Below are 23,663 nucleotides of genomic sequence, written 5' to 3'. Positions count from 1 at the left end.
GCACAAAGCATAAATTTGAAAAAGAATTTAGTAGGAACTAAATTGCTATTGAAACTAGTATCGTCTAAATAAAGTTACAACGTTTTACTGACGAAATGACTATAGTCCTAATGTTTGCATAAAATAAGTCCTGTAAATAACATACGTTGCAAAAAGTATTTTATTCATTATTAAAAAACGCATTTACGTTTTGGAATTTGCAGAAGCGGAGATAAATGTCGTGCATGCGTTGCGTATCCAGGTTGCTCGGTGTTCGACAACTGCAAGGAATGCGTGGTGCGGCTGCCAGGAGGCTACCGTTACCCTGACAACCACCAGAGTTTCTGCACGAGATGTAACACAGGCTGGACGGGATCTATGTGCCGAGGTATGAACCTAAAACTGCAGTGTTTTGGTTTTTACTGATAAGGGTCAGGTATAGAAATTTTGTGTCGGACTAGGTATGTATAGCAGCCTTTTGAAGGTGATTACATGGTTACCGCGTCGGAATTGTGTTCCCAAGGGTGTGGTTTCGAATCTTGCCATAGCCACCTGCGTTTTCATGGAGTTGAGCGACATTGCTCCAACCAAGGGGTGCGTTGAACTAAACTGAAATTTCCGATTGAAATTAAAAAAATGGAATGAAAATGATTTAACGGCTTATAAGACGGCTCGACGGATTCTTGTAAGCATAAGGCATTTAGGCGTTGCCCGAGTTGTAAATCGGGGTAGGTTTGGGCTTCGGATTTTTTTTCGAACGGGCTTGATTCGGGCCTGTATTCACATCATGTGTTCGTTGCTTAACCCAATGCCCGACAGCCCTAATACGTATTCTTTTGGCCGTCATCTGTAATGGTTTATTGTGTATGTCTTTATATTATAGGCTTGTCAATCAAACTTTCGGGCCAAAACGGGTTTCTCGAAAACGATTTGGATTGGGGCCTGGCTTCGGGCTTCAATTTCAGACCCGTTTACAATCCTGTAACCGCCCATCCAGGATCAAAGTGATACAAACATAAAACAAACAATGAACAAATAAAAAGATAATGTGATATGTTTTATTTCTGCGGGAAAAAAAGCACTACGGAAGTCTGATATTTGCCAATTTGCTTTTTTCAACATTGTATGCTTTGTAATGCCAAACATTTTGTTGCTTAGAGTGCGGGGGATTATTTAAAAGAAAGCAAGGCCTGATTGAAATCGACGGTTATCCGGATGACGTCAACTGCACCTGGACTATTGACGTCACAAGAAATTCGCTGGTGCATCTTAGGTATGATGAATAAAGATGCAATACAAAAGATAAAATTGACTGCTTTTTTTCACACGACAATTAACCATTTAGTTTTTTAACTTACATTTCTCACTAAAACATCCTTACTCTCATTTACCGTACCTTTGGTAAATCGTTTTTCTAGGCTTGACGTAAAGAATTAGAAAAAGCTGAAAGTCGAATGCGCCGTAGAACTCGTCGCAAATCTTGTTTTTAGTCGAAACCGCACTCCCTTAAAAGAACTTTTAAAATCCGCCCTTGATTAAAGTCAGAATTTCATTTGGTGTTGTAACCACGGTTAAATTTTGCACTTAACTTTCCCGGCCTAGGTTCGAGCGATTTGATGTGGAAAACGATGCACATTGCTCTTACGACGCTCTTCAAATATTCGATGGTGGCGACGTACAGCGCGCTCTAGCGGCCACTTTATGCGGTCCAGCTTCACCGCCTTCCTTTACATCACGGCATCATCACGTTGTTCTCAAATTTAAGGTAATTTTTTTCATGTCAAACTAGGATAGATATGCATTTGCTTAAGAAACCTGTCGTCTATAATTGTATGAACTTTTTATATGTAGTCGGACGAATCGGGAAACTTCGGCGGTTTTCGCATCCGATTTTTAAGGTTGGACGTATGCACTCGCCGCCCTTGTCTAAATAAAGGTCAGCATTTTCTGTTTGCTGACAGTCTTTACGAGAAAAAAACTGTTGGTTTAGATTAGACCAGTGGTTCTCAAACGTTTTTTATTGTTTGTCGTAACGATCCATTTGTAATTTCCTTAAGCACTTGCTGTCCAAGCTAAATATATTTATTAAACTACAAAGAGACTAGCAGTTAACAACTTGATGTTTAATTGATTCCTTGCGAAAGTAATTCCACAACAACATATAGGCCGAATTAGATTAGTTTCGTAAGATTACTTTCGTGGGAATGCTTTTCTAAAACAAAAATGAAATTGTGCGCGAAAAATCGCTTCTTTTTGTGACATGAAAATAAAGTGAAGGACCACTTCTTTTTACTGAAAACTCATTCATCTGTCTAGTTTTTGCCTATACAGTCGCAAGATCTAATATGACATATGATTCGAGAAATACCTAAAACTTCTTAAGGTCCCTCTGAAATCGCATGGCAAACTCCAGTTCCGCTGGATTACACAAATATGTTATCCAACCATGTTACAACACTTGTATATTACAGGTCAATGCATGGTCACTGGTTCGACAACATTTCAATGCATTTGCGCTGTCGGATTTATAGGACTTCATTGTGAACTGCGTAAGCTCAAAAACGTTCCGTGTGGTCTGTGTATAAAAAATTACAAAAAAATCTTAAACTGCAAACGCATATGGTTGGTACAAAATGTTTTAAGCTATGATTTCTCTGGAATAAAATCTAACCATTTGTCAAAAAGACTTTTCTGCCGTTTCTTTTATTGTTTATTCAAGTGCCTTATGTATGTTTTAACGTATTTGAGATCTTAAACGTGATGTTTACATTTTTAGCAGTTAGATGTCGGCAGCCTGTTTTGACTTCATTGTTAAACTACGCTTTCGACGATAGCCTTCTTCGTTATGGATCAAAGGTATAATTTTGTTTCTTTATTTTAGTATATGTATACACTGACAAATGCTGTAAATATTAGGGATATCAATAAATTGAATGAGTTTTCATTCACAGATACTGCGGCATTCGTAGTCTTAATATTGTTAGAAAACATGAAACATGGGGTCAAGGACCTGTTTCTTATCAAAGGGCTAGGCCAGGGGTGCAGAACCTTTTCGGTATGACAGAATCGCACATCCTTATTTTACCAACAGCCGCCAAATACTTGCTTAATTTTCAAAATTACTGATGTAAAGAAATCGGTTAATATCATATATATACCATCTAACGACGCCTAAAAAGTCCAGATTAATTACTTGCACTGATTGAACTGAAGAGTCTGACGATCAGTCTTAACTGTTTATGACGTCATAATCTATATTGTGAATGTATTTGCATTGTTTGCACACAATAGGCGTACAAAAAGTCTGACGCATATGGCTGCGAGGCTGGTAATACTCTTTTCAGTCTTACAAAATGTGTTTAAAGTAGTGTGAAAATCAAAATGTTTGGCAAAAGAGTTTTTATTTACGTCACGGCACCAGTACATTAGTTTTTGCATACATGCTCACGGCCGCACAAACACATCGCTGCGGCTGCAGGTTGTGCACCCCTGGCGTAGGCCTAGCTCGTATCCATGGAGATCAAACCGATTTTTGAATAGCTTAATATTAGTTAGGGGGCATTGCTACTAAACCAATGACTGAGGTTATAAATTTGTTGCTTTTCTAAATTGTTAGTTGACATATCGATGTGGTACCGATCACCGACTCGTTGGATCCCGTATTGCTCTGTGCACAAAACACGGTCAATGGTCAAATCCACCTCCCATTTGCGGTAAGTATGAGAAGTAAACTTGCACTTGGCGATTTGTGTGTTTAAAAATCTGCAAAAAGATAGTTACACTTAACCATTGTTAACCATTGAAAAACTTTGTTTGAGGTTGTATATTTTATTATCATTGGTCAACGTTTTACAATATAATCCAATAAGATATGGTATTGTATTATTACAATATAAATCCAATAAGATATACAGAATGGTTTACCAAGCTTGCCTTTCTTTCGTTTCGTCATGAAAAAAATGCTTTCAGGATAAATGTTTGCTTCTTTCTTTTTTAAACCAAAACATGCTAACGACACAAATAAAAATATTAAAGTAAACGGCATAATGTTGTGTTGCAGTTCCCAAAGAAGATAGTCCTGTCAATCATCAAATTGCAAGCAATGAAACAGTTGCAGTAACTGCCACCTTGACAAACCCGGCAACAGCGCCACCTAGGGAAGTTGAAACAAGTAAGATTTTAGCAAACAACTTTTCAAAAGTGTGCTGAACATATTTTGTAAACCTCATTTTAGAGTTTAGACCAGTAGTTCCTAACTTGTGGTAAATTCATTCTGTAAAAAAATACAAAAAAAGCTAGACAAAACGTTTCTCCACAGTAGGCTAATGTATAATAGCCTACTTATACTTTTGCCTTCACTCAAAAATAAAGTAGTCGACTAAGTTATGTTTATTGGGATGATTGTTCATGACTTGAAACGAGTTAAGAAGCATTGCTCTAAATAACTCCGCCAAGCGAAGTGCAAATATGCAAAACATATGCCCGTCTTTTGTTCTGACAGTTTTTAAAGTTTTTTTGAAGTAGTACATCAAAGTTTCAGTTATTGCAGTAAATGCAAATGAAATGTCGTATTTCAGTAGCGAGGCTTCTCTCGATTGTAAACAGCATGTAACTCTTGTCGTAGAAGCCTGCATTACGGAGATGAATTGAACGTCTTAGTTGGATAGTTTAATCCAGAGCGTTGCAGATTAAAAAATCGATCAACCTTAAGCGGTAGAGCTACTAACACCATAACGAGAATCACACACCCAAATGTGGTTGGTTGTATCTCCAAAAATGTTCACGGTTAGGGCTATTAGGGTCGGGGTAAGGTATTAACACTTAAAATTCAATAAAACTAACCCAAAAAATTAGTTACTAATGCAAAAATTTTATGTAATTATTTCCCAACCCAACCCATTTATAGCCGCTAAATAAAAATTCAGCTCTTTACGCCCCCTTGTGAAAGCGAAGTTCGGATTCTCGTTATGGTGTTAGCAGCTCTACCACCTTAAGCATACGCCTTTGCTGCTGGAACCTGACGCGGTTGCAGTTGTGTTTTTAAGTAAGATGTTACCACATTAATTCCCATCTGCCACAAATGTGATGTTCTAAAACCTAACATGTGTAGTTTGGTGATACGCAGTTTCGTGTTGTACTATGCTTACTCGGCGCTAAAGCAAGACACTTTATAGCTGACGGATTACGCAATTGACCAGCTTTATTGCGCAATAAAAGACTGTTTGTCCGGTCGCTATGACGTCATTCGCGCCCCTTGTAAACAACAAAGAACCACCGGCGTCAAGATGGTGACGTGTTTCTTAGCCAATAGAAAACTCAAGCCGGTTTTGTAAATAGAAAATGATCTTTTAATGATTTCTCAAACGAAACCGCGTGCAATAAAATAAAAAAGCAACGAACCATCATAATTAAACAATGTGGGCAATACAGTAATTTTCAATTTGGTGTGAACAAAAGTGTAACACAGATTTCCGCGAATTTACTGGTTTACATGATTTACAACCGTAAAGAAGTAAATTCTTGTTTTCATCACACAAAAAGCAAAAAACGTTTTGTTTTTGTAATAGACATCTCTGAAACACGTAATACGATACGTTCCTGTACATTTTCCTTGATAGGAAAGTCTTTACAGCTTGACAATAACCGAAACGATTCCAGTTCTATGCACATTTACTTCTTTGCCTTTTTGGTCTTCTTGGCAGCGGGTTTCTTGGCTGGACTCTTTTTAGCAACCTTCTTTTTGGGACTTGCCTTCTTGACTGCTGCCTTAGCTTGTTTCGGTGTGGCGGCAGACTTCTTTTTTGCTGGCGATTTCTTTGCGGCTGGCTTCTTGGTGGCTTTTTTGGCGACTGGCTTCGCCTTTGCCACAGGTTTCTTCTGCTTGGGCTTGCTTGTAGTTTTCTTTGTGTCCGCACCTTTTGCAGCAGCAGGTTTAGGCTTGGGGGCTACTAGCTTAAATCGTCCCGAAGCACCAGTGCCACTGACCCGATTTAGTTTTCCGGCGTCCACCATGCGAACTAAGTTTAACTTAACTTGAACTCCAACATTATCGCCAACCTTGTAGGTTTTCTTTAGGTAACTGACAATAGCTTGTCGTGATGCTCCTTTCCGGTCTTTAATAGCGGGAATGCTAGCAGTAATCATCTCTGCATATTTGGGGTGCGACAGAGAGGGCTTTTTTGATGCGACCTTGGCTGGCATGTTTGCAGTAATTCTGTCGGTGATTTATGTAGAAGTTAATCTGTAAAGACAAAACAAATATGTTTAGGACATACGCAACTTTTTAAAAACTCTCTAGCTACTGCAATCTTTTCGCTGATCTAAAGAAACAAACAATAAACAATTATAACAAAGCACAATACAATAATATAACTCTCACAAGCGCACAACAGATCGACGTGACAGCTCGCTCAGCGTTCAGTCTGAAATACCGACCGCTACTCGATGCTCTTACGTTATAAAAGGCGCGGCACGTAACGTGTCCGGACGTCCTCGAAACGGTAAATAGAGTTGGTGGCGGTGCTTGTCTGCGCGATGAGCCCATACGCCAGTTTGTGCTTTGCAACTTTGGAAAATACAAAATTATGGCTCCGGGTTAAAACATTTTCACCAAAACTTGTATGTTTTCGATAGTTAATGTATTTGACTAGCTGTCTGCGAAAATTGGGCACATTTCGAGGTATATTGAGCATAGTTTTAAACGCACAAAAAATACCTTTTAAAAAATGCCTGAAAACGTCACGTGTATTCGATGTTTTTTAGTCAATATCTTTAAAGTTCCACAAAATTTTTGAAAACTTTTACTTTGTCAAGGAAATATAGGATTTCTATTTTATAAAGTTACATTTTGGTGAGGTATTGACTTTTTTTTCTTTGCGTTAGCGCAATTTCAAAATGACCACCTAAGCACAAACTTGACGAAAATCCGCCGACTGTTGGTCTGAGTCTCGGTACAAAGCTTGAAACAACATGTTTTATAGATCGCCAAGTTTAATATATGTTGCACATTTTTTTACATTATATTTGCAGAACTTTTATGTTTCTGTACCTAAATCATGATTTTCGTGAAATAATTTAAAAAAACGAAGGAATTAACACAAATCTAAGTCAGCGCAACCTGACTGCCTTCATGAATGTGCTGCGGACGGCAGTCAGCCATGCGCACCAGCTTTCAAAAGTTAGAAGTTTCCAAAAATTTCACTTAGTTATCCTTGAATGTCTAATTTACATTTTTAAGAGTAATAATATGTTGGTAATTCTAAAAATATGTTAAAATATATTCCCAGGCAGTTGTAACGAAAGGTAATGCGTTTTAATGTGAGGAAATGGCTGCCATGCTGCAAGGGCTGATAGGTTAAAAGCAGACTGGGGGATGCAAAAATATGTCTCAAATTGTAAATGTTAAAACTAAATTTGTAAACCATACATTTGCGCGTTGTCAATTCTGTGACCAAATTTGTTTTGCTGGATCTTGTGTAGAACGTGTTTATTGACTTTGTCTTTTGGAACGCGGTTTACCACCTGAGGCTGGTTGAATGTAGATCCAACTAGTTGCGACTTGCTGATAAAATTTCATCTTGCAGTGATATTCTTATGACAGAATTGCTATCTATTTATTTTTATTAAGGACTATATTTTTCATACATTTCCAATAAAAATTTAGGGTTGTTGATGCAGTTTTTATACGTAAATAGTCAGTATTAATTAGTGGCTCAAAAGTGTTGGTGTTGGCAACAAATAATTTTGAATAGGTTTGGTCAATCTGCGCAGCAGTTGTTTAATGACAATCCAATTAGCAAAACGCGTTTAGCCCATGACAGCATTTTAAGTAGGCCTACTCGCGATTTTAATTCGGTGACACTGCAAGCATACATCTGTTCAACACAACTCCTGTTTTGTTTTTAAGTGAATTTTGAAAGAGTGCTGTTCTGCAAGACCAGGGCTCGTTGATAATTAATAGTGTCGTTAAAATGATTTTACGTTTATGGCAACAATATAGTCCTCGGCCTAATTGCAGCAATTTAATCCGGATATGTTGACGTGGCGGCTTCGTAGTTTGGGTTCTGGGAGTGGCAGATTAGGTTCAGGAATAAAGCACCCGGATATACACCACACAGCCTGAGGTGCGATATTTTAGCGCTTGGTGCAAGATAACCCTTTGTGTTGCACATTTTTAATTGCAGGGATAGCAGAGAAATGGCGCCCTTGTGTTTTGTTCTTTATCAATGTCACAGTGGGATGTTTGACCAGTTGGCTGTTCTTTTTCACCCCGTGATAAGAAATGCGTAAAATTAGCTACAGTTGTTAACAACTACCTTGTGGTATCACAATAGTTCAAGTTTAAATGAAACAATACCCACCTGGACGCTTTCGTTTATTAAAAGCACTACTAGTTTGCGAAACAATAGCTTTTTACATGCCCCTCTGCTGTTTGTTCAACGTTCGAATTCTCATCGATCGATTGTGTAAAATACATGGAAATGCCAGTAGTGGCATTGCGTGTGGCCTTGTATTTATGAGTTTTTAATCCTTGTGATTTTAAGACCTGATGTAGGTCAACACGATGGTGTGTTGAGTTGAGTTCGCATTGTGAAAGATTATGTTACTGGTCTTCAACCATACCAAGTAAACGATATTTACTGTTTTAACTGTTGTGATCGGAAAGCCAAAGCCGTTTTTTCAAACAACAAGGTATTACGTTCTCAATGGCAAGCAACTTGCTTTTCATAATTTGGTCCAATTTGAAATACACGTTACAATCAAAGGCGACTTAAAAACAACGTGCAACAAATGTCGTGAAATTAACCGACATATTCGATATTTCACAACAGAATTAACCTTTGTTTTAAACGGCCGACAAGACCAGGTACGCAGCACAGCACCACAGTTCAGCTGTGCCTAGCGCGCTCACACACAATTCAAATTTTACTAAAGGCTTCACCAGCTTTTTGAAAATGTCAACCCGCCGAAACGCCGCTCAAACAGAGGAGCCGCCGCTCATGCAAAGATACAGTGCAAGCGCATAATAAAGAAAGCAAGCGGAGGAAATCGTACTGGTACGTGGAGAGAGAGGAAGGCAAAGGAGCGCGCCGCTTTTGCTCCAAGGACGAGCTGGCGTAAACACGAGGGACGCTTAGATCACGTGATTCGTCAGCTGTTCGTGATTGAAACAAATCGCTTCGATCTAAGTGCTCTGCAGCGCCACCAACGGCAATCATGCAATCTTGTGGCGACACGGCTACAGCAATATCAAAACCTTGGGGTTGCAAATAACGTATCTTTTTGCAACCATTTTTGTTGATATGTTACTTTATTGTTACAAATATCTATGTTTTGTCCAACTGTTAGATTTGGAACTTTGTGGCATAACATAGGTGCGAAATATATTTGTTAGTTTACAGCAAAATACAACACTTTTGTACGGCATTAAGAATCACATGTTATAAGTTGGTATCCTTGATTTTTGTATTAATTCTTTTCTCATAAATTCCTGACAAAGCATCATGTTAACTCATGGATTTCGCATTAAAACTTACATTTTAGCAGATATCACATGTCACAAACCGTTGGCGCCCACTGGTGGATATATTACAATCAATGCTTCAACCTCGAACCGACTAAACTTGACTTTCTACAATGGAGTTTCAATCACTTACCACTGCAACAGGTCACACATTCTCATCGGAGCTCGCAACTCCTCGTGTGACGATTCCGGGCATTGGACCGACTTTCCTCCAAAATGTTTAAAAAGTAATTGAGGGTCTGTAAAGGCCATAGCTAATTGTGCTTGTTTTGTTTTGTTTTGTTTAAAAAAAATCTTTACAATATATATGACAAAAAGTTTATTCACAAACTGGTGAAAACCAAAAGCAGTTGGCCGTGTAACATGGTCCTACACTTACGGTGTAGTTGCAAAAATTAACTGTTTATTGCAGCATGTCCCAAACCTGATGCAACTGCTTACGGTCGCACTACCATCTGGCATCCGCCTCACGCTAGAGCGGTACGGTACCTTACCGGAATTCTGGTAACAGGAAGCATCGTTAAAGTCCGTTGTGCTCCAACGATGAGATTGAGCGGAGTCTCGAGACGAGTTTGCCTTCCGTTTGGCCAACTGAGCGGAGAAAGGCATCCCATATGCAAACCAAGTATGCTTCAAATAACTTGAAATACTGCAATATCAGTGTTGATAAACAAGTTACTCATCCAAGTCAAGCCATTCATCCTGTGAGTTCATGCTCATCCAAATGACTTGATCTAGGTTCCATTCGTGTCCAAGAATAAAATGTTATCCTGCATTCAGCCGCGCTGCATGTGGTTAACCTGTTCAAATTTTATCGTCCAACATATGCATACTTTATAAAAATTATTTGACAACTTTCGGTCACTAAGATAACATACGTTGTCACATGAGCTATTTCCAGGGTGCGGAATTGATCCAAGTCCTTCAACGCCAACTATGAATCCACCACTATTATGGCACGCTACTGTTCGTCGTAGAAATCGCGTTACCAGCGATTGGACAGTCCAATGCAACGGTAACATATTGTGATAAAAACCATCCATCTTACCTCAACAAGATCTACAAATGTAATTTACGAAACAAATAAAGCACATAATCAAACATAGGATGGTTTATGGCTAAAGCTACAGACTGTATTCGGTACGTAATATTTTCAGGTGCCTTCGTTGGAAACAAGGTGGTTTTGACAAGTGCGAATTGTCTTACATATCCCTCAACTAACCTTGCTTATCAACTTTCTGATCTAAAAGTCTACATCGGCAATCTACACGACGATTCGCATTTCAATGTGTCTTACACAGTAAGTTAGCTTGCGACTAATCTGTCTTAATAATTGACCAAACCTAAGCTACAAAACTGACGATGAAGTAGTTTTACAGGTATCAAGAATTGTTCTACATGACGATTTTGATCCTGTTCTACATTACCACGATTTAGCCATTATTGTTTTAGAAGCTGAGGTGGCGGTCTCTCTTCACAGTGATGCTTTGCCAGTATGCTTGACAAGCAGGTGCATTAACAAAAGTACCAACTGATGTGATAAAATATTTTGGTGCTAATGTTCGTACAAGTAACGAACTTACATAAAGCTCTTTGATGTGTTTCTTGTGCTGGCATGGCTATGTTAACGGTTTATTTTGTAGACCAGGAAAGCTCGGTATGAACCATTTCTACACTTCCACGTTTGTGCCAGCACCTATCAATGATGCTACATCTTCTGCGAGGACATCAGATCAGCAAGACATTTTATTCACACACAACAACACACGAATCTCTAATCAGTCTATAAGCATGGTCAAAATTGCGTCAGTAAGCCGAGTCCCCAATAAGCTGTGTAGCACACACGGACAAAAGGCGAGGAGGCGTTTCTGCACTAAATGTAGTAATCTGTTTCGCGAATCCCAACTTTGGCTGCCTGGCAAACCTTTGGTTGCAAGAAGTCAGTCATCGTCTGCAGAAGAAAGTTCTGCTGTAAGGTCCCAATGGGTGCTAATTGGAATAAGCAGTGGAAGACCTCGATGCGAATTCGGATCTGTTTGTTATCAATCGTACGTCAAAGTCCGTCCTTATTTGGATTGGATCAAACTGACAGCTTTTCGTGACAAATCCTAAACTAATTTTTTATTGGTTTAATCCAGGGAGTCGAACCGGAACTGAACCCGAACCCGCGAACCGGTTTGAGCGGTTAATTTCATTAAACCCGAACCGGACCCGAACCGCTATTTACGATTTTCTAAAAACCCGAAACGGAGTTGAACCCCATAGTTTGTTTGGCGTTGAACCCGAACCGAAACCGAACCAGTAAAAAATACAGTCTGTTTTATGTTTAGTGATTTTTTTAAACAGCGCACTGAAAAATACGCGAGACAACACTTATAGGGCGTGTCAAAAATAACAGTGCACCGGCAATTTTTTTTGGAGTTTGATAAGGCCAGGTGGATGATGGATAGAATTAAATTTAAAAAAATTTGAACCGGTTTGAAAACCGCAAACCGGTTCGGACCGGATAATTTGCCCAAACCGGAACAAAACCCGAACCCGAAAATATACATTTTTAAAAACCTGAACCGAACCCGAACCCTTAAAAACAAAACCAAGTAAACCCGAACCGAACCTGAACCCATATGACAAGCGGTTCGACTCCCTGGTTTAATCACTTTAATGCGTATTATAGTTCATTTTTTTGCTACGGTTTCGTGGGTTTGTTCCTTGTATTCTTCTTTGTTTTTTTCCCCTAAAACGAAATCAGCGAATTTTAATTAGCCGCTGTACAATATATGCTCAATTTATACTTTTTGTGTATATATTTGTTATGTATATTTTGTAAAAAAACGTATAAAAAAAGCAACAATTTGTACTGTAGTGGCGCAGTTTTAGTTAGTTATTGTTGTCACGCTTCACTGGTGAGTAGTGACTGTGCCGAAATGCTGAAAAGTCGCATGACCGAAAAGTAAAAACAAACAGTCAACATCTAGAAATTGTTTTCCACAGATGGCGTTGATTCAGGTAAGATTACAAAAACCGTAAGGTATATTTAATAACAACAAATGCGTCAGTTGTAAATTTGCAGGCTGCTACTGTTATACATTATTTAAAGAGCATTTAAAAAATGGATAATTGAATACCATTAAGTTCAAAGTGTATAAGGCTCTATACGATTATTCATAAAAGGCCTTTAAGATTCCTATAATAAAAGTTAACACCACAAGCATTGTTTCCTATTTTCCAGGCCTTAAATTTTTCTAAGCAGCAATTTCTTATTTTTCGTGCAGTGGCGGCGTTTCAACTTTTTCAACAAGCAAATTGTTGATCCCGGTTTATCAGGAAGAACATGGCAACATGTAAAAGACAGACAATTTCTGTGTTCTGCATGTGGGAGAGGACAACTTGTGTTTGGAGATATCCTTTATTTAAAAAAATTATAATGAAGTCCAACGTATTTAATATCAGTGTTTCATACTGGAACGGAACGAAACCAAATAATGTTATTCGTTCTGTGAAATTTATATATTTCGTCATTTGGTTGTGGACTGATGTTTTCGTTCCGGTCTGACCAAAATAAATTTATGACGGTATTTTTCGGTATTTCGGTTTTAACAAAAGAACATTTCTTTTTGGTCTTTACAACTATTAAGCGAAAAAAGAAAGAAAATTGCTACACACAAGAATTATTGTCGGTAGTTGTTACGTCTCATAACATTTGTCAATGATGGTCAAACGAATTTGAATTGTAGGAGCTTCAATTCTTATTATAGCTTAACGGCGCGAAGTTTTCAGCAATTGTTTCATGTCAAATGTCCAGAACGAAATACCGGAATAAAAAATAACGGTATTCCGTTCCGGTATTTTGAATATTTTTTATTTCGGTATTTGAGCCAAAAATTATTTATTTCGTTCCGGTATGACGTTCCATTCCGATATGAAACACTGTTTAATATTATACTAAAGTCTAACTGAGATATTTTGCTATGCACAACTTTTATGGACCAGTATATTGATCGTGAAAATTTACCCTGTAACACCCAACTGTGTGCTGTGAGAGATTTCCAAATCTGCCATGAAGTATTTCCTAGTTTATATTGCCAAATTTGTCTAGCATATTAGGACCTGATGATGAAATACTGGTGTGCGTAGCAACGTTTCAGAGCTCTTTTTTTCTTTTTGTGACAAATATCAATCTAACTCACCAAAATAAAGTTTGCAAATTACTGTTCTATTTACAACTTTTGTATGGTCAGCCTGCAATGTGTGCCGCAAAAAGAAAATTTAGTTTGTTAATGCACTGTAAGCTTCAAAAGTTTGAGGACCACTGACATAATCACAGCAAAAGGATTATCCTTAACATTTCATACACTCACAAGGTTGTATCCACTCAGTCAATCATAATTTTCAAGTTTCATCATTCAAAGCATTTGAAATTGTTGTAACTCACCTTTTTCAGCTGAAGCAACATAACATTCTTGCTGCAGTTGGGGTAAGGTTTTTGTTTCTTGGTCAATACACAAAACATTTTTTGGCAATTTTAAAGAAACAAATATATTCATCTACTTTATATTTGAATCTAAGTAAATGCCAAAGTGATACAGCTATAAATTTGCGATCTTTTTTGTTGAAAAGTAAAACCTCATGAAAGATATAGAACAATGCTTTACAATTTTAGGTGGATGAAATGGGAATAAATCCTGTAATTAAAGTTTGGAACCTAGACAAAAAAGACAAACTAGGAAATCCATTTTGTTGCAGAGTCCAAAACACCATTCCCAGTAATAATGTTCCCAGTGAGGTTTGTGCTAAAATAATTACATTTTTACACTTGTAAAATGTGTTTAATTTTTGTATCTAATTCCAGGTGACAGACTTTGCTGTACATGAAAACTTGACACTAATGGCTGTTTCATTTGTCCAAGGATCTGTGGTGCTTTACAAAGGAGACATTGCTAAAGACAGGTAATAAGCTGTGAAATACTTTGAACTTGTTTAGATTCTAAACATTTTTATGATTGTAAGAATCACCAACAAAAATGTCCATTTGACAACTGATGTCTCAGACCCAATCACTGGTTTGAGTTTTTATGGAGTTGGTAAAAATATTCACCTCTTTGCAACAACTGAACGAATGCTGTTTACATTCAACTTACAAGAAAAGTCACCAAAAAAGGTCAGAAAAATTCTTGAAAATATACTCGTAGATCAGTGATTCTCAAACTGTGAAAATGTTTTAGTGAGTAGAACTTCGATCTATATTATAATTTATGAGTTACTTGTTGTGACGATCACAGTAAATCTAAAGACTAATTTCATCGAACAAATTTGTGTTTGTGGTACTTAAAAATGAAAAGTTTGTAACAAAAATTTTGCTTGGTTAGTGAACTGCAAACTAGTTTAAAAAAGAGTTCATATAAAAATAACAAGTGAAAAAATACCTCTAAATGTCATATGTTCAAATCAGTATTTTTTGCTTTGTGCAGAATGTGCTTGACAGAAGAGGCTGCCCACCTCGCTGCAGCATGAGTTCCGACTCAATTCTTGACAATCAGTTTATTCTCACTGCAACTGATGCAGTGTATCTTTACCACCCAGATTCAGTTGGTTCTTGTTTTGTCTTTGAAGGTAAGTGACACAAACGTTTCATTCCTAAGCGTGTAGCTTATGTTTATTTGTGTATGCAGGAGAAAAGATTATGGCCAAATGGGGCAGTGGTTATCTAGTTTTGGTGTACAAAGACAAAGCAAAAAGTTCAATTCCAACTACAAGGTAGATTAATGTTTTTTTTTAAATATTTTTTGTGTCAACAATGTGCTCTGTTTCTTTGCAGCACCATGCGACTTCTGGACAAAAATGTGGTCACCATTTATGACATGAAACAAAAATTAATTGGTGAGTCTTAATATAATTTAAAATGCTTATATATGTAAATTATTGTTGTTTTAATAACACAGACAAATCCGGCTAATTGCATAGCCAGTTGCCCAGGATTTATGCAGTTGACCGAATTAAGCAGATGAATTTACTAAATGATAGGGTGATTACTATGCCATTAAATGGATTATTCGATTAGCTGGATTCATAAGTTTAGGGGAAGTTTTTTCACCTTTTTTTGCTTACAGCGTATTCTGCTCCTCTGCCTGGAGTGCAAGAAGTTCTTTATGAGTGGGGATCAATTTATATTCTTGGTGCTGACAACAGTCTTGTTTGTTTGCAGGAGATTGACATACATCAAAAATTGGAGGTGATATACATATGGGGTTGCTAGCTAGAGTGGGTCTTATTGTTGTGCTGATTTTTTTGTTTGACCATAAATCTGCCTGTAACTCTGCTACACCTCTTACATCAACCAACTTTTGCAGCCCAAATTCAGAGATGCTATGATTAAATTGTCTGTGCTTTTCAATACTGTGTTTTACCCTTCATTCAGAACAGTTAACACACTTTTCAATGTATTACAGTACATAATCAAAATTCACAGGTTTCGTATTGTGGAAAACCTGTAACACTTGGTGTCAAATTATGAGTGAACCTATATCCCATTTATAATACATAGGCTATATTGTATAGAATGTGAAAGTCAATTTCTAGTTACATGGAAACTAACATACTTTGATTTTTAGATGCTGTTTAAGAAAAACTTGTATTCCCTTGCTGTAAACCTTGCTAAGAGTCAAAACCTTGGAGAAGAGGGTCTAGTTGAGATTTTTACGCAGTATGGAGACCACCTTTATAGCAAGGGTGATTTTGACAATGCTATCACCCAATACATCAGGACCATAGGCCACCTGGAGCCTTCATACATCATCAGAAAGGTAGCTGTACTGCAAATATTTTTTGTACTACTTATTTTAATTGTCCTAATGATGTAAAAAGAACACAGATAGGAAATGTTAATACAATGGTTGGTTTCAACAAATGTAATCTAAATCCCCAAAAAGTTGCTACATTTTTGTATGTTTATTTGTTCATGCGATGCATCCAAATTTGTGGACACCCAATTGTTTTGCTTATAGAAACAATTATGTTGTAAGATACTTAGAAAAATATAGACACCCAGTTGAATATATGTGGTGACTCATTAAATTGAGCAATGTGTATATGTACAGTAAAGGCACTTCGATGCTTACTAGGTTGTTTTCTGGCATTTAGCACACTATCGTTGCAATAGAAAATTTGTTTACCTTGAGTTTTGGGTTTTCAGTTTTTGGATGCTCAGAGGATTCACAACTTAGCTTCCTACTTACAAGCTTTACATGAGAAGGGATTGGCAAATGAGGACCATACAACTTTACTCCTCAACTGCTTTACAAAGCTAAAAGATGTTGAAAATCTTAACAAGTTTATCATGGTAATGTATGGATGTTGCTGAAACGTTCCATTGAAGTTAATAGTGTGTATTTCTTAATCTCTGCTGAAAGCCATTTTTACTGTACAATAGTATCTAACTACAGGGTTGCAGAATCAAAAAGTGAAAGGACAGGCTGAACTCCTGGTAATTCTGGAAGTCAGTCTATGACTCTGACGCTCTTGTACACCAGTTAGACGAAAATTTAAACATACTAAATATGCAACATTGACTCAATCATGTCATGTCAAACTGCATTTTAGTTATCTCAGATATTAGGGAAATTTCAATGTCTTTTTTTTAGACCCCAGAAACAGAACTCCACTTTGATGTAGAAACTGCCATCAAGGTTTGCAGACAGGCTGGCTACCACCAACATGCATTACAGCTTGCTGAAAAACACCACAAACATAAATGGTCAGTTCACGTAATGAAGGACATATTGGTTTTTCTTTTCAAGTTTAAATCAAAATGATTTTTTGTGCACTATGGAGATAGCTAAAGAAATAGCTTAAAAAATAATTTGTCAACCCATTGCCTTTCCTTGTATTGTCTAAATGTGTTTTTGCTATTCTGGCTTTATTTGCACCCAAATAAAAATATGAAACACTGTGGCAATACTCTTGAAGTTTCAATAAAGTTTTGCATTAATTTTTTGAGCAGGTATTTAAAAATTCAACTGGAAGACACTCACCAATATGAGAAAGCGCTAGCCTACATCAAAAAACTTCCGTTTAAAGAGGTAAGTCGTATTTTATTACAGGCCTATAAGTACATGATATACCAAATCTGCAAGTATATGATATAAAAAGGACTCGACATACTGCAATTAAGTACAACGTTTCCTATTGCTCTTTAGGCGGAAAGTACAGTAAAGCAGTATGGTAAAGTCCTGATGTGCAACGTTCCTGAAGAAACGACGCATTTGCTAAAGAACCTCTGCACTGGTAATCTTACTGACCATTAATTTTTCTTAATGGGCCCATTGTTTTCGTATTTTACATATTGACACATACGGTTTTGTTTTTGACTCAATTATTTCGCTGTTTTTCTTTCTTTTTGCATTGTGGCGGTGATTATACATAAAACTTTAACATATATGACATCTTACGGTGCTCCTTATAAAACTTCAGTATACCGACAAGGCCATAAAATGTAAAATTGTAAATTATTGCTTTGCTTACAAGTGATCGGTACATTGTAAAGTGTGTGAAAGCATGAATTTGAAATTATTTGTTGAACTTGGTCCTAAAATGTATACTGAACATCATTTTATCATTTGTTACACAATGAATTTGTTTGGCAACTCAGATTATCGTCCTATTGGCTCTCAGCCAAGCGATGACGCCGATGGTCGGCCAATATCAAAATCAAACGGCGAAGAATTTATTCACATATTCGTCAACACGCCAGAAATGCTTGTTAAGTTCTTGGAACATCTGATTCAGGTAAATGTACTGTGATGGTAAAGTCACTATCCAATACGAAAGCTGTGGTTAAGGTTCTGGGTTAACTTTTTATGCACCACGGTTCCGCGTTTGTATTTTTACAAAGTAATAGATTATGTTTGGCAATACAGTAAAGCTCGGTTGATCCCGCCACCTAAAAAAATACAAGAATTTGTCCGCATCAAGTGAAGATTCGGATTAACCGATGTCGGTTAGCTAAAGCGTTAACGTAGCTCATTACAAATCATTTGTACCTCCAGTTTTGTCCGAATTAGGCGAATAGACGAGGTTTACTGTGTATAGTCTGCAGCAAAAGTAAATTTAAAAAGAGTCGCTTCTGTTCGTTGTTTTGCATAAAAAGAGATGTTGGTAAAAAATATCAGGTATTTTCTGTGTGAAAGTTGAAGTGAATTTCGACTGAAAAAGGCCAACACTAAAACGAAACAATCCAGTTCTTAACTAACATGCCTTCTGTAAAACTGAAATCTTTTTCAAATATTTCATTTTCACCAGGCTGACAACAAACCATCGGAAGCGGTGTTCAACACATTGCTGGAACTCTACCTGCACAAAATGAATCAAACTGACAATGCAAAGGTTCGTTAATGTTATCTTTACCTAGTAAACCAAGCAAACCAAAAAAAGTTTAAATTTATTTTTTTGCACTGGATTATTCCCTTCATGTAGTCGATCACTGATTAACTATGTTTCTTTACGAAAGGTTTATACGAAGTAGAAGTAACCTCTTGTATGTAATAAAGGGCTCGTGATGCTCACAAGGGCGAAATACATGTATTCTGTGTTGGCTGATTCAGTTGCAAAAACACTGCTGACTTAATATCTTTACTACCCATAAAAGCATTAAAGGCCTCAATCAATTGTATTTTGTTTTTATTATGGCAGTAAAATTCTTATAAACGCGCGGCTCACTGCAGAAACTTTTTTGTGGTCGTGCTTTTTAGGCTAAAACGCAAGAAATTAGTTAGGGCAATCATAAATAACATGCAGAACTCCTGTTGCAGAAACGAACGTTTGAAAGTGATTTAATGGACGCCTAGAAAAAAGAAATTAATTAAATGGGCGCCTTTCTTATTGTTATTTTACCATCATCATGTTTTTTGACAACCAATCGTTTATTCAAGAAAACTTTATTTTTTTGCGCAGAAGAAGGTTGATATTGAGGAAACAACGTTGAAATTGCTCAAAGACTTTTCTTCAAAGAGTCTCACTGACCAAGCTCTCGTACTTTGTCAGATGCACAACTTTAGACCTGGAATTCTATATCTTTACGAAGCACAAGGACTGTAAGTCAAAATGATTCAAACTAATCAAGTTATGAAAAAGTTCGATAGCAAAAAAAACGTTGATTTGCACGAGCCTTTAGATTCTCCTAAATCTAGGTGGTGATAAACAAATGTCTAGGTTTTGGGAACGTACCTTGAGATTGATGATCATTTGAGTTATTTTTTTATGTTTCCTATAAAACAGGAGAGGCATAACGGGGTTACACAAAACTACACGAAGAAACGCACAAAGCATCTTTATTATTGTACATAAAGAATGACTTGAAAATCGGCATAAGATTTACATTATCTGTAAATTTCCCGCAGCTACCAACAGATCCTTCGTTACCACATGGACCACGAAGCTCACGGCCTCATCGTCGAAACCTGTCGTCGTCATGGAGACCGTGACGTCACGTTGTGGCAACACGCGCTGACGTATTTCGCGCAGCAACGTGACAGCGACTGTCGTCAGCACATCGCCCAAGTCCTAACTCATATCCTTTGATATTCTTTGTTGTAGGAGTTGCTAGTCAAACTGTTTTTGGTACGCCCTATGAAGTAAGTAAGCGCGTATTTAACCATGGCGGCTGCATTGCTTTATTCGTGCTGTACAAGGGTTATACGCAGGACCGGGCTTTTTGAGTAAGATTTTGGATTTAAATCGAATAAAACGGGCTTGAAATTAGGGTCTGACTTGACGCTTGACATCATTTGTGCCGCAATTTCAACCTTGTTAGGCCCATTTCGGAGCCCTTCAAAAAACGTGTTTCGGGCCGGGTTTTGGTCTTGTAATTTTGAGTTTGGGTCCCAATTTCGGCCCCTTACAACTCTGATGCGTACCAAGAATATGGAGAGCTTTTCCTTTGTCATAATTTGCTGCAACAAGGTGTGAAAGATAGATAATATTTTAGCAAGCAACTTAACTTGCTGAAAATGCGAGTATATTGCAAGCTTGAAATGGTCAAGGAAAATCATGTTTGGGGTTAGGTTTTAAATCTCTTGATTTTCTTGTAATGTTTTTGGTTTATGTACCTTAACTATTTTAAAACATATCGAAAAGCATAATCTCTTGCCCCCTCTGCTGGTCATTCAACTTCTCTCTCGCAATCCGTCGACCACTCTCTCCGTAGTCAAGGTAACGTTACTCTATTGAAATGTGTTTGTATCATATTAAATGCACACATACTGTTAACTTCAAATTTATCCCCAGCAGTCAAATTTAATACTTGCACTTTCATTTATGCCTGACTAAGTTTCATGCATGACTGGTTTTCTTCATGACATGGCTTTCAAGTCTGTTTACACGTTTGTCGCACATTTAGCCAATTCTCCATAGGTGGCGCAGGAGCTGAATTGTTTACTTTTGGGATATTGGTTTTTGAAAATTTTACATTTGGAACTAAATTTTAGAGTTAGTTTCATTAAATTTTTAATGACAATACCCAATCCCAACCCTATTAGGCCTATCTGTCAGCTTATTTTGAGATATATAGTTTTCAATAGGGATTTGTGCTCTTTGCGTCACCTATCAAAAATTAGCTAAATGTGCGACTGACGTGAGTTATGGTGTTAGTACATTTTCAGTTCAGTTGCCGTTAGTTTACAGTTTAAGTTGACTTAATGTGTACTCTTCATTTAATGTCTATTGTGATTTATGTGCGTCCTAGAATTATTTTTTCTGATTTGTTTATGATTATACTGAATAAGGCATCAATACAATACACACTATTAATGCATTCGCACACGTGCAGAAAATAACTCTTTTTTTTCATTCAGGATTACATCTTACGCCGTATACGCCAGGAATCGGATGAGATCAAGAAATATGAACGTTCCATTGAGGAACACCGTGAGACAACAGAAAAAATGAAAAAGAACATTGAAGCGCTAAAAACGAGGTTTGTTTTGCCTCCGCCTTATTCAGTGTGGAAAATGTTGCAATAATATCATGTAGTTTCTTGAGATGCATTGCCCGCCTGTTGAAAGAAATTATAGAGACCATTGCACTAAAACAATCACCAAGACAGAAATAGATGCGCAACTTTTTATTCAAAAGCCCAAAACGATATTTTCTCTCCGTTCTCGGTCCCACGACTCAGGATTTAATACTTTTGGCCTGGATAACTTTTGTAAACCCTACTTTCTCTTTGGCCTGGATTTTTTTACCTTTGAAATGCATTTTTGGAATCACAACCATGTTATCCTAGAGTAGTAGGACAAAAAATGTTAAATTGTGTCTTTGCAGTGCCACCATTTTCCAGGAGACCAAATGCAGTTTATGCACCCATGATCTGGAGTTACCAGCCGTGCATTTCTTGTGTCAACACGCATACCATCAGCAGTAAGTATTGGCCAACAGCAGTTCTTGGTTGTGTATCCGTTTTGTATTGGAGACTGCTTTCTAAGTGTGGAGTGGACGGCTGTTTTTGGAAATTGTTGTTGGACGCTAGCGTTTCAGTCGTGTTAACATATGAGTGGCACAATGCAAGGGCCAGTGGTGGGATTCAAATTTTTGCTCAGTCGGTTCTGTCACAAATGTCCTATCTTTTAGCCGGTTCTGTTACAAAGTCCATTGACAGTAACCAGCAATGCTGACCTGTCCGCTGATCTCATAAAATTTCGTGAGACGGCCCTATAGAACCGGTGCGAACCGGTGCGAACCGGCTGAATCTCACCACTGGCAAAGGCGTAACCATAGTTGTAAGCGGGTCTGTTTTTGTAAAGAAAGGAACCTCCCGCCCCTTGAGGACACAAACTGAAATTGCTGAAATTGGGCACAAACGGTGTGTAGTGAGGAATCAGGCCCTATTCGTACAACTTAAGCAATCCTCAACCGACCCAAATCGCTCAGCTTAACTTACAACCCTGTGTATAACTGTAACGTTCCTAAAAATATCAAAAATGCCACTCTTAAGCATTTCCGAGTTCTTACTGTTTCGGACATGAGCAGTCTTATTTTGTAATTTTTGAAGCGGAGCATTAAATAGTTTGAGTTTTTCCAGTTGCTTTGAGAGTTATGCAGAGAACGACGATGAGTGTCCTGTGTGTGCTGGACCCAACAGGAAGATCATGGAGTCGCTGAAAGAGCAGGAACAGGTTTGTGTTTTTACGCACATGTGGTACATAAAAATTATTCACAAATAGGAAAACTACCTTTCTGGTAAATATTAGTTTTTGTACACAGACACTTTCAAGCAGTTTGGCGCTGAACGAGCAATTCCTTTCCCAGCTTAAAAGATCGTCAGATGGCTTCTCAGTAATCGCTGACTTTTTCTCCAAAGGGGTCTTTAATAAGGTAAGTGTAGACTTTGTTTACATGATACATTTCTGTGGTATGCCAGATTTGTTGCACTTTGTAAAAACAAGAACGAGGTCAAAATGCTGCCAAGTTGGCTCCTAGTTACACAGCGCTTACAACGCATATATAGTACCTTCATTAGCGTTCAAAACGAAAGTACATTCCTTCAGTTCAGCAGAAAGTCATAGCAGAAATGGGTGTTTCATCTTTCCTGCAAATATTTAGTTGTGCACCTCTTGCTAGGAATTTGAAACGTCACTCATGTTTGATAGAAAGGGCCAGCATTCCTTGCATGGTTGTGTAGCTTGAAATCAATAAACGAAGGTTGTTTTGTTGGTGCAACGACGAAATGACACACACAGCGCCCGAACACACCACGTGAACTACACAATACATTTAATGGACAAAAACTTATTTGAACGTTAATTTCCAACCTTTGTACCAGTTGACGCTTGTTGGGGATGAAGAAAAAATTCCGAACGGCGGTGGTGCGCGAGCGACATCAAGTGGCAGCATGACCTCCCATCGAATTGACCCCTCCTTACAAAAAGAATTACTGATGATGCAACAAGCCAACCGAATGTGACTTCACAAGTCTTTCCAAATCGTCGTTGATTTATCGTTGTTTGTGCCCTATTTATTTCATATACACTCTATCAATCTTATTATTCGTGCATGCCTTTGATCATCAATGTGCAATCGTGGGCAAATGAAGCCGAAAATAAACACATTCGTTCGGAACGTTGAGACGGTTTTCGCAGCACAGCGTATGTTGACTTGTAAAGCCAATGTGCAA

General features: G+C 37.7%; 3 protein-coding genes across 4 annotated transcripts; 2 read left to right on the top strand and 1 right to left on the bottom strand.

Annotated features, from left to right (window-relative positions):
• The first annotated feature begins 442 nt into the window (after positions 1-442).
• LOC145239064 (inactive serine protease PAMR1-like) lies at positions 443-12,286 on the top strand. The gene is made up of 14 exons (XM_080102350.1): positions 443-503; positions 1,138-1,252; positions 1,582-1,744; positions 1,831-1,915; positions 2,451-2,528; positions 2,756-2,835; positions 3,596-3,692; positions 4,040-4,150; positions 9,523-9,729; positions 9,915-10,127; positions 10,404-10,517; positions 10,660-10,802; positions 10,882-11,012; positions 11,146-12,286. Exons 1-14 carry the CDS (start codon positions 443-445, stop codon positions 11,612-11,614), a joined length of 2,067 nt encoding a protein of 688 aa, XP_079958476.1. The 3' UTR covers positions 11,615-12,286.
• Positions 5,305-6,399, bottom strand: LOC145239354 (histone H1.0-like). Its single transcript, XM_080102659.1, has one exon. The coding sequence runs from the start codon at positions 6,178-6,180 to the stop codon at positions 5,650-5,652; it is 531 nt and encodes a 176-aa protein (XP_079958785.1). The 5' UTR covers positions 6,181-6,399; the 3' UTR covers positions 5,305-5,649.
• A 91-nt stretch (positions 12,287-12,377) lies between the features above and the next one.
• On the top strand, positions 12,378-23,608 carry LOC145239350 (vacuolar protein sorting-associated protein 11 homolog). Of its 2 annotated transcripts, XM_080102654.1 has the most exons (25): positions 12,378-12,508; positions 12,775-12,902; positions 13,856-13,976; positions 14,163-14,285; positions 14,352-14,449; positions 14,510-14,660; positions 14,971-15,112; positions 15,172-15,256; positions 15,318-15,379; positions 15,610-15,731; positions 16,111-16,302; positions 16,692-16,838; positions 17,140-17,252; positions 17,499-17,577; positions 17,695-17,782; positions 18,147-18,283; positions 18,797-18,880; positions 19,448-19,587; positions 19,894-20,068; positions 20,624-20,704; positions 21,346-21,467; positions 21,815-21,910; positions 22,572-22,665; positions 22,754-22,864; positions 23,313-23,608. In XM_080102654.1, the coding sequence occupies exons 1-25, from the start codon at positions 12,494-12,496 to the stop codon at positions 23,451-23,453; spliced, it is 2,847 nt and encodes a 948-aa protein (XP_079958780.1). In that variant the 5' UTR covers positions 12,378-12,493; the 3' UTR covers positions 23,454-23,608. The 2 variants fall into 2 exon arrangements, with proteins under 2 accessions (XP_079958780.1, XP_079958781.1); XM_080102655.1 differs by lacking the exon at positions 23,313-23,608 and having other exon boundaries at positions 22,741-22,863.
• Positions 23,609-23,663: the final 55 nt, after the last annotated feature.

Source organism: Phallusia mammillata, chromosome 7 (genome assembly GCF_965637545.1).
Source record: "Phallusia mammillata chromosome 7, kaPhaMamm4.hap1.1, whole genome shotgun sequence".
In the NCBI taxonomy this organism is placed as follows: domain Eukaryota; kingdom Metazoa; phylum Chordata; class Ascidiacea; order Phlebobranchia; family Ascidiidae; genus Phallusia; species Phallusia mammillata.
Note: the sequence above shows the minus strand (reverse complement) of the source record. Positions and strands in the feature narration are given on the sequence as shown.

Coding starts and splice junctions, on each gene's coding strand:
- LOC145239064 (XM_080102350.1), top strand. CDS start 443: ATGTATAGCAGCCTTTTGAAGGTGATTACATGGTTACCGCGTCGGAAT. Junction 1,253..1,581: donor AATTCGCTGGTGCATCTTAG/GTATGATGAATA, acceptor TTCCCGGCCTAG/GTTCGAGCGATTTGATGTGG. Junction 10,803..10,881: donor ATTTCAATGTGTCTTACACA/GTAAGTTAGCTT, acceptor GTAGTTTTACAG/GTATCAAGAATTGTTCTACA.
- LOC145239354 (XM_080102659.1), bottom strand. CDS start 6,180: ATGCCAGCCAAGGTCGCATCAAAAAAGCCCTCTCTGTCGCACCCCAAA.
- LOC145239350 (XM_080102654.1), top strand. Junction 14,286..14,351: donor GTAATAATGTTCCCAGTGAG/GTTTGTGCTAAA, acceptor ATCTAATTCCAG/GTGACAGACTTTGCTGTACA. Junction 21,911..22,571: donor CAACACGCATACCATCAGCA/GTAAGTATTGGC, acceptor GAGTTTTTCCAG/TTGCTTTGAGAGTTATGCAG.